The sequence below is a fragment of the Sitophilus oryzae genome, unplaced genomic scaffold (genome assembly GCF_002938485.1).
Source record: "Sitophilus oryzae breed Bouriz unplaced genomic scaffold, Soryzae_2.0 scaffold_1586_pilon_pilon, whole genome shotgun sequence".
NCBI lineage: Eukaryota > Metazoa > Arthropoda > Insecta > Coleoptera > Curculionidae > Sitophilus > Sitophilus oryzae.
In genome coordinates this window covers 2,172,683-2,183,251 of record NW_022146265.1, presented here as the reverse complement: position 1 = coordinate 2,183,251, position 10,569 = coordinate 2,172,683, and the positions used below count along the sequence as shown (strand labels likewise).

The 10,569-nt window shown below is 32.3% G+C and overlaps 1 protein-coding gene across 1 annotated transcript; it reads right to left on the bottom strand.

Moving 5' to 3' along the window:
• Nucleotides 1-8,479: 8,479 nt before the first annotated feature.
• On the bottom strand, nt 8,480-10,304 carry LOC115879780 (probable cytochrome P450 6a23). Its single transcript, XM_030896767.1, has one exon. It carries the CDS (start codon nt 10,165-10,167, stop codon nt 8,647-8,649), a length of 1,521 nt encoding a protein of 506 aa, XP_030752627.1. The 5' UTR covers nt 10,168-10,304; the 3' UTR covers nt 8,480-8,646.
• Nucleotides 10,305-10,569: the final 265 nt, after the last annotated feature.

The following is a 10,569-nucleotide window of genomic DNA, read 5'->3' as shown; positions in this document are numbered from 1 at the left end:
AACAAACAACTGTCGAGATGGATTGTGGGAAATTTTTTGCGCGGGGGTTTTAAATTCTCTATATTACTGGGAGTGGCCAAGCTCATAAATATCCAGATTATCCAGAAGATACCAACTAGATATTTTGTTGCCTTGACGTAATATATATCTATCTGTATGGTTTATTGCATTTTATGTAATATAAAAAGCAGTACATTATTTATTTTTCCTAAATATCTAGACGATATTGTTAGGATATTTATTATCATGAGCATCTTTGGATTTCTCAACTGGATGTACATTAGATATACGACAGAGATATCCATAGGATATTCTATTCTGAGACATCTACAGGAGTTCAGGATGTCTGGAGGATATCATATAGATGTCTTTCTAAGATGATCTTATAATTATTATTTATTATTATATCATTCCGACATTCTATGAATATCCTGCGGATATTGTGTGTTATATGGGAATCCAGAAATGGCTCTGAATGCCTCTTCTTCAATGTCAGAGGGAATACTTTCCAAATCGCTCATTTTTTTAAACTAGTGACATCAATATTAGTTACTGTCATATTGACATTGCCATGCATGGTGTTATTTGAACAAAGGTATTAAGGTAATTGATTTTTAGGATAGGTATATAGTTAAGTACAATAATTTTTAAAATTCATTGTGTGTTTTTATAGTTAGACATAGATAAAATATTGTACAATACACTCGAGTTAACTTCATTAAGATACTTGTGTGGTTACACAACTTGTGCAACTTTCACGCGCATATCTTAATGATACTGTTAACTCACTTGTATCGTAAATATCTATAAAGATATTTTAAACATTCCTCTCTTTTTACATTATTTGAATTAAAGAAACTATAGACACAGACCGTTCCTTGACAATAAAAATCATAAATTAGCGTCCTTCTATATACCGAATATTTTTGATAGAATTTTCTACTCCGCATTCATAAATTTTACCGTCTTAAAATATATACATTGTCTTCAAAATTGCTTCCAAGTATATTAGTAAGTTCGCGCAGATCTATGAAAAATCTTCTTTCTCCAAACGTCTTAATTCAACTCTAACTTTTTTTAAGAAGGAAAATAATAGGAATCATATCGTTTCTCTCTGTTGGATTTTTATTTTTGTCTTATCTCATATATTGTTTCCTTTCAGATTTAATTTATTCCTTTTATATTTGTTTTTTTTTTGGAACAATAGCTTCACGCTTGAGAGGAGGGTAAATATAACAGATTATTTTCCTTCAGTCAAATTTTATCTGCCAGTAAGATAAGTTATAGAGCAAATATTTAGAAAGTATCTTTCGAAAGACTATACCAATAAACTTAAATTAAATATTCCTATAAAGTTTTTTTTCGACCTCTAAAACACTACAAATGCTATAATTCAAATATTTCTATATACTGCAATGTATTTAAAGATATTTTAAACATTACTCTCTTTTTACATTATTTGAATAATAGAAATTATAGACACGGACCTTTCCTTAACAATAAAAATCATCAAATACAATTCTTCTTCTATCTACCGAATATTTTTGATAGAATTTTCTACTCTGTATCCTTTCTTAAATAATTCCATCGCCTTTATGTCGGGCAACCCCGAGCTTTTGCCGCCGCACACCGCAAATATTTGTTTTGTTCCGATTTTGATACGAAACGTCGTCCGCAACGATACTCTCCCCCTCCCTCCACCGCACCAAACAAACCACCCAACGAAGGATTAGGTCGACGAAATCCGATAAATAGAGATTGCCGATTTGGCTTATCCGCCCAAAAAGCTCAGTTCAACAGCTGTGGTCGAAAGGAACGAGGTTTTGTCTTATTTACGTGTATTTCAGATTGTAGCGAAGCGAGAATAAATATTTGCAGCTATTTTAAATTGATAAATTAAATCATTTTGAATTTGGAGTTTACAGTAGTGAAAAGCTTGTCTTTTGGGGCTCATAAGGAAAGCTAGTTTATAAAAAAGTTAACTAAGTGCAACATTTAACCTTTGTAAAAATAATGTCAACGAGTAGGTATACATTCAAAAAGACTTGGGTTATATTTTTGTACTTCTTACTTTTCTATCTTTGTACTAGTCTTGAATTATGAAGTAAAAATGACCAATGAAATTTGTAAAAATGACCTATGAGTGTTTATGATTCATGTAATGTCAGTGTTATTGAAAAATCATATTATCGTTGTCTGTTGGCTGTTGGAGAGTTAGAAGTTGTATCCGCTATAGTTGCTTTAATTGAAGAAGGTAGAGATCAAAATTGTGTCGTTCACAGATTTAGGTGTGCACTAAGTACAGTGTTGTCGCTTCCTCAAGACAAGTTTGTATGCTAGATGTCCAGGACCTTCGTATGAGAACTTCGAATCGAGACGATCGATTTATTGTAAGTTTATCGCTAAGAAACCGCCGTTTGCCAGGTTTTCAAATTTGTAATGATTTGCATCTAAAGTACGCACATGTAAGTGAACGGGCTGTAAGAAGAAGATTAAACCAAGCAAATCTTATAACAGGAAGACCAGCTTACTAGGTCTGTTGACTAGGACCAAAAAGCAAAGGCATGGTTTTAATGTAAAAATGAAAAAAATGTTAGTATTCTCTTCAATAGCGAATATTTCTAACAAAAATAAAGCTATTGAGATGAACCAAAAAACAAACCATCGAGGAAGGATGTATCCAGATGATAAAATGATTTTTAAATTCCTTGCTCTCTTAATATATTCCACAGGGTGTTTCAAACTTTCACCAAAATATTAACATTTTATTTGCCCTCGTATAATTGGCAGATTGAAACTTTTATTTTTGATTTAGAAAGAAGTACTAAAAAGCCAAATAATATAGCTACATATTGCTTAAAAAATCATCAAAATCGGCTCACTAGAACAAAATATATTAAACTTGAAAATACCTCAAAATTTTAAAGTGTCGATACAAATAATATTTATGGTACCTTAACTGCATTCAAGATTACGATGCCCTCGTCCAAAACGGTATTACCTCTAAATACAACACTTTAAATATTTAAATTTACAGTCCACACCTTAGCTTACGAGCGAAAATGAAATATGAATGAGTCGCGCCGAGTTGACTTGGAAGCCGCAGGTTGTGGTTTCAGAGATTTTACGACTCAAACGTATGGAGTTGTTATTATTGTTTTATGTGCAGCTTTAAATACCACTATATATCATACTTTAAAATGGAAATTAAACAGAATACCGAGCACAAGAATATTATTTTTTAAAGCTTATTTATTTTGCTATAAACCTGTGGAATTTAACGTAGACTTTCTCTATTTCTTTAACGGTTTACCAAGAAGTTAACTAAAAAAATCTGTTACATAGACAGATACATACTTGCAGAAGGAGCTAATAAAAACGTATTGGAAATAAAATTAATAATATATAACCGACACCAATTAAACTTTTAGTTCCGTCATCGAGGGCGCGATTTTTAAATTCATTGTTGCCAATCATGGATATTTTCGGCGACAAGCTGACTAACTGGAATTTATATTTCCCGCTGGGGATTCAGGTGGTAGCTCTGCTGTAAAAAATGTCAAATTGCCACATTTATTTATTTCTTGTCATTCGGTTTGACACTTTAGTTTTGTATTACTATTATTACTATTAGTATTATTACCTTAATTGAGATTTTGGTTTAAATGAATTGTGTTGTGATACTTTGAGCTTAAAAACTTTACAAGCAGACCTTTCAGTCGAACATTGTTCTTTTTAGAACCGCTTTTAGTACGAAGTATACAGGATGCCGCAATAGCCGTTGCAAAAAACTCATCGCAACATTATTAGAATATTTTGAACGGGAAAGCGGTGGTAATGGCCCTTTATGTCCCTCAAGTGCTGTTAAGTTGTGAGTTTTGTTGATGTAAATAATAACTGTTTATATATTTATAATTAATTTATTTTTGTTTCTTAAAATATCGTTATTAAAAGAAAATACGTAAAAGTGGGCAACGCTGTGCCGGTCAAGCTTGATCACGTGAGTAAATGTTTCTTTGGTATGATCTATATTTAGTTTATTAAGTATACTACCAGTAAAATACAAGACATTCACAAAAATAACAAATAACAGAATACAAAACTCATGAGATGCAGATCCTGACCACGAGAACAAGTAGAATTTAGCAGTAGCTTCAGCACAATTGATCACATATATACACTAAGAGAAACTATTACCCGAACAAAAGATTACGAACTTCCTCTAGCCATAGCCTTATATAGACTTTATCCTAAGGCAATAATAGAAGACCTAGCGAAACAAGGTATTGACAGGCCTTATGTAGAAACTCTCGCAAATATATACAAAGAAGCCAAAGCAAGAGTAGTGATATATGAAACTATCGCAGAATTTCCAACCGGCAATGGAGCACACAACACGACATTCCCAAAGCTGTTAATAACAACACTAGAAGAAATCTTTCATCAACTGGACTGGGCCACCAAGACAAAAGATTGTAAATAGATGGCCCTAGCGAAACAAGGTATTCTTCTTTTTCATGTGCCTTCTCCTCATCGGAGGTTGGCGACCATCAATTGGAATTTCTCCCTGTCTTGAGTCAAACGGATAAATGCACTGGCTTCTTCTATATTAAACCACTGGCGTAAATTCCGCAACCAGGAAAACCGTTTACGCCCGATGCCTCGTCGTCCTTCAATCTTTCCCTCAACGATCAGCTGTAGGAAACTATATTTGTTATTCCTAAACGTATCTATACATAACAAGGTATTGACAGGCCTTATATAGAAACTTTCGCCAATGAAAACAGGGAAGCCAAGGTAAGAGTAATGATATATAAAACAACTCCAGAGTTAACACGACTGGCAAAGGAATGCGAGAGGGAGACGCGATATCTCCAAAGCTGTTTACAGCAACACTAGAAAAAATCTTCCATCATGGACTGGTCCAACAAAGGATTAAAAATAGATGAAGAATATCTTAACCATCTAAGATACGCTGATGACAGTCCTAATTGTCAGTAGTCTTGAAGAACTACAAGCACTAATCAACGAACTAAAAAAAACTAGCAGGTCTCAAAATGAATTTAGCAAAAACTAAAGTACCTAATGTACAACGACGTGGTAGACAGAATAATATAAAATAGACAGAAACTGCAGGTCACACAATGCTCAAAAAAAAATAGTGTGGATACGACAAAAGATCCAGGTAATAGATACTGTTACCAGAATAAAATTCCTTAATTGGCAATATGCAGGGCAGCTGGCAAGAAGGACGGACAACAGATGGACCACAAAAGTTGGCAACCACGAGGAATTAAAAGACGTAGAAGAAGACCAAACCTAAGATAGTACCGTGATATTAGGAAATTAGCAGGGATAACTTGGACCTAGATAGCCAACAATAGACAACAATGGACCCTACTACAAAAAGAGTTTCTAAATCTGTGAGGGAGGCTACACCATAATTGGAAATGGTTGAATAAACTGAAAGTGATGGTGATGATGATATTTAGAAAATATTAATTAAGGCTTAAAATTAAGATTGCAACGAATTCTAAATCTCCACTCAATCAATTTTTTTATTGATGTACTAAAAATTCTTGATCTAAGGATACATGCAGTATCAAACCTCTTAAAAAATTGCTCTTTCCTGACCCCGAAATTCCACTGCCTTTCAGAGACACGAAATGGACATTTTTATGGCCATCATTACGCAATTAAACTGTCGTATAACAATGAAATATAAGAAAGAGAAGAGACTAGATCCTAAGCGGGGCATAGTACGACGAAGTACTTTTCAACGATCTCAAAGTTACGCTCAAGCTGTTACTTCCCATTGTGCGTAATTAGATTAACAATAGGAACGATAATAATAAACATAATTGTAGGAAGAAGAAGGCTGGGAGATTTTAGTTTAGTCTTTTGTTAATTTACAGTCAGGGACGGAGAAAGATTTTTGTTTTATTTTTTAGCTATCTTTTGTAAAAATTTTACATTTTTTACACCTTTAGATATGAAAATCAATGTGGCATTAAAAGCAGTTGCGGAAAATATTGATTGTGACAGGTCCATTTTAACTATTTTACCGAAAACCTGTATGTATAATATGTAATTATTCTTTCAAAGCATAAATTATGCTTTTTCTATGTATATTTATTTAATTTTCTCCATTAGAACACATGCTAATATGACTGTGGTTTTTATATTTAATTATTCTGGTTGTGTGCTAGGAAGTACATTTTCATGCATATTTTCACCGATAGGTTTGTAGCTTCTGAATAACAGTCTAGGTGAAGCATTTAGTTCATTTGCTAGATCAGAATTAGAATTATTAGAGTTAAGCAACTCGCATTTTCATTGGAGGACATTGTCATATTTATTTCAAACCAATAATCAACGAGAATATCCCTGTAATTTAACAAAATTACTCTACACCACTATAAATACGAATTGTTGGTTAGGTTCAAAATTTTTTCTCATCTTAAATAAATTTAAGCGTAAACATTATTAGGCATTTGCATAAAAGTATATATTTTGGGTGGTATTCCACAAAATTTACAGACTATTGAATAAACAGAACATATACAGATTACAGAAATTAATGGAAAATAATATTTATATTTAAACGGCATTACCTATATGTCAGATCTTTAAACATCTTCAAATCGTCCAAGTTAAAAACTGTTAGTAAGAAGTTCCACTTCAAATGTGCGCACATAGTACACACACAATTTTTTTTCAAAAATAATGTTTCCAAAAAACGGAAATTAAATAAAATTTGCAAAAGATGTTTAGAAAAGAATATATTTTTGATGTGTTTTTATAACAAAAACAATCAAGATATGAAATTGTGTATTTATTTTTGCAGATTTTATTTGCAATGAAATAATGTCAGTTTATTTTCAAAATTTCTATCATTTGATTCGTGATTATTGAAGTTCGTAAAAATCTAGATGTTATAAAATGAATTTTGATAGAATTCAATTATAATAATTTGGAATTGTATCAACTTTCAACCTGCATTTGTTTTAGTGCTTATTTACATCATTTTGCAAGATCTCAATCTCTAGCCAATTTTAAAACACTCTGTAAATAACAATGCTTTATCTCAGTACAGTGTAATACACACTAATAGGAAGTTTTTCAATATTATACAGGGTGGTCCGAATTGTATACCGGAAACTATGGCAAAATATTCTGCAGATAAAAATAAGTAAAAAAGTTCGTATAAATGTATGTCCTAAAATGCTTAGTGTCGGATATATAGGGTGTAGAAATTTCATTTTTATTTCGATTTTTTCCAAATAATTAACGTCGATATTTGGATGATAATTAGTGTCTGGGGGTTTTTAGATATGAGAAATTTGATTTTGATGTCAATATAACTCCTCATTTGTAGAGGGCGCCACCTATATCTGTTTTAACTGTTTTGAAGAGTAATAACTTTTCGTCCATACCTGTATAAAACCACTGTGTGAAAGAATATACATTTCTGTGATTTTTTACGTAAAATATCATTCTTGGTAAAAATCGCTACGACCAACCGTTCTCAAGATATTTAGAATGAAAATAGTCAATACATGTATTTATTGACAAAAAATAAATATGTTGAGTAGATAGTTTTTTGACTGAAATGATAAATTTGGGAATTTTTTATTTTTTTAAATAATAATAAATTATTCTTTGAAAAAAATGAACAGTTTTTGTGAACAGTTTTTGCTGAACTTTTGGCAAAAAACCATTTCAAATTTATGATTTCAGTCTAATAACTATTTAGTCAACATGTTTAAATTATATCAGTGATACCAGGTATTGATAATTTCGATTCCAAATATCTCGAGAACCATTACTCGGAGCGATTTTTACCAAGAGACCTTTTTTACGTAAAAAATGTCGTAAATGTATATTTTTTTACTCAGTAGTTTTATACAAGTACGGACGAAAAGTTACTTATTACTCTTCAAACCAGTTAAAAAATATATAGGTGGCGCCCTCTACAAGTAGGAGTCATACTGACATCAAAATCAAATTTCTCACGTCAGAAAACTCCCAAACACTAATTTTCATCCAAATATTGACGTTACTTCAGAAATTATTTAGAAAAAATCGAAATAAAAATGAAACTTCTACACCCTGTATCTCAGAAACTAAGAATTTTAGGACATACATTTATACGAACTTCTTTACTTATTTTTATCTGCAGAATACGCTGCCGAAGTTTCTGGAATACAGTTCAGACCACCCTGTATAGTATGTGAAAAAAGAAAATAAAAAGTTTTTTTTCACAACTAAAATTAAAATCAGTTTACCTATTATTGCAAAAAAGGATATACTAAAACAGGAACTAAAACCGAACACTCAGAAAAGATTTTTTTTATATATAAAATTCCACTGTGTTTAGAAGCCGCAGACACAAAATGAAAGCAACTCTTCACTCGTATACAAATGCGACTAACGCAAAAATACTTAAGGTTCAAGAGGTATAAAATAAAAAGATAACTATCTTTATTTTCTATTACAAAAATATTATATTTAAAAATGTATAATAAAAATAATAATATTCTAATAGGCTTTTTGTAGCATCAGATTTTCATTTAGTATTTAAACATATTTTAGTTAACAATTTATCTAATCAATGTATTAAAATATGGTATATTTTGAATAACTTTATATTCTTTCCGCCCTTAAGTACAGTTTCTCATTGGATTTTAACAAAAAATATTGTGAACTGACCGTAAGAGGCATTTTCGTTTTTGAACTGATACTCAGTTTGAAATTAGTCAAAACTCGAATAATGCCGATCCTGGACTGCATAAGACCAAATCTCAACCCTATACAATTCCTGGGTCCTTCACCAAAAGGAATGTGGACGTAAGGGTGCCTTTTTAACTTTTCCTCTGCAGTAAACCTTTCTGGGTCGAATTTTTCCGGGTTAGGAAAATATTCCGGGTCCCTGCCTAACCCCAAAGGTGAAATTTCAATTGCAGTACCTTTTTCTATAACAATATTCGTATCTCTAAGTGTGTAGTCCTTGGTACAAATCCTTTCTAAGGATATTAGTGGAGGCCATAATCTCAATGTTTCGTCTATAACTTGTTGTAAGTACGTCATTTCTTGAAGTGCTTCGTAAGTGATTTTGCCTTGATATTTGGCTAAAACTGTGTTAATTTCATCCCTAGTTTTCTCCTGAATCTGTGGATTACGAGCTAATTCGTAGAGAGTAAAATTCATTGTTGTTGAGGATGTATCAAATCCTGCTATAAAGAACAAGATGGTGTTGGCTACTATTTGGTTAAAATTGACGTATTTCTCACTATCAGTTGGTTCTTCATGCATATCCAGAAGAAGTTGAAGGAAATCTGGTCTCCTCACCTTGTTGTTCTTCCGATATTCCAGCGTGCTACGCACTACCTCGGTGAAAAATGCTTTTGGCAAACTATCTTTTGCTAAGGCACCAAGTGTTTTACCAATACCTGGACAAATACTCGCGATAAATATCAACAAACTGCTAAATTTACCACCATCCAATAGACGTCTGCCCATGTTTAAAAATTCTGGCTTCGAGTTGTCAAAACTGTTACATTCCACACCAAAAGCTACACTCCCTATCACATCGGTGGTGAAGGCAGCCATAATTTCCCTGGAATCGATATCCTGACCATCTTGAACATCTTTTTTCATGAAATCGATCATATAATTGCTGCATTCCAACACACTATTGAACATCATTTTCATTTTTCCAGATGTGAAGGTGGGGGTCAGTTTCTGCCTGAGCGGCTTCCAGCCTGGATTTCGGATGTTAAAAAGGTGCGCACCTTTGGGATTGTTCTTTTCGTCGACATGATCGTTTCTATCTATAAAATGATTGAAGTCTTTTGTTAGAACGTCCTTTATGTATTCCGGATCTACCAGAACCAAACGCCTACGTGAAAATGTGTATACTCCTCCAAATTTGTGACCTTTAATTTTAAGTTCGTCGTACCACGTTTTGGCATCGGTCGTCGTATGAAGTGTTTTCTTAAATATGACCTTGACATTTCCATAGGGAAACGTAGGTTTGAGATATGGTACTCCTTTCCTTTCCCAGTACTGGTAAGTGTGCTGAAAATATATCCAGATAGCCAAAATAGAAGCAGCCAATACAAAAAGGACATCAATCGCTACAAGCTCAGACAAAAAAAGACCCATTATGTGTGCTTTTGTATAGAATCTACATGGAGTACCGAGTCCCGAATCACAAAATAATCACTATCTTAGACAATATAAATAAATATAAAATGATGCATTCAAATCGTATGTTACTGAGAGCAGTATTACGATTGTCTGAATTTTTATATTACAAGATGAGTCAACAGAAATTATTGTACATCACAAATAAGAGCATTTAACAATCTGTATATACATACAGCCACTAATCTAATTGTATTAGGTTATGTCTTATTTTTTATTGTAGAATCTTAGTTTTATTCATTTCAATTGCTTATATTGTTTACTCTATAAAATAATTATTAAAGCTTGTGATACAAAAGTTCATTATCTTAATCAAATTTTATACTGTTCATTAAATATTATACTGATATACAGTCAAAA

What these genes read in the sequence shown, in the direction of transcription:
- LOC115879780 (XM_030896767.1), bottom strand. Translation starts at nt 10,167, where the DNA reads ATGGGTCTTTTTTTGTCTGAGCTTGTAGCGATTGATGTCCTTTTTGTA.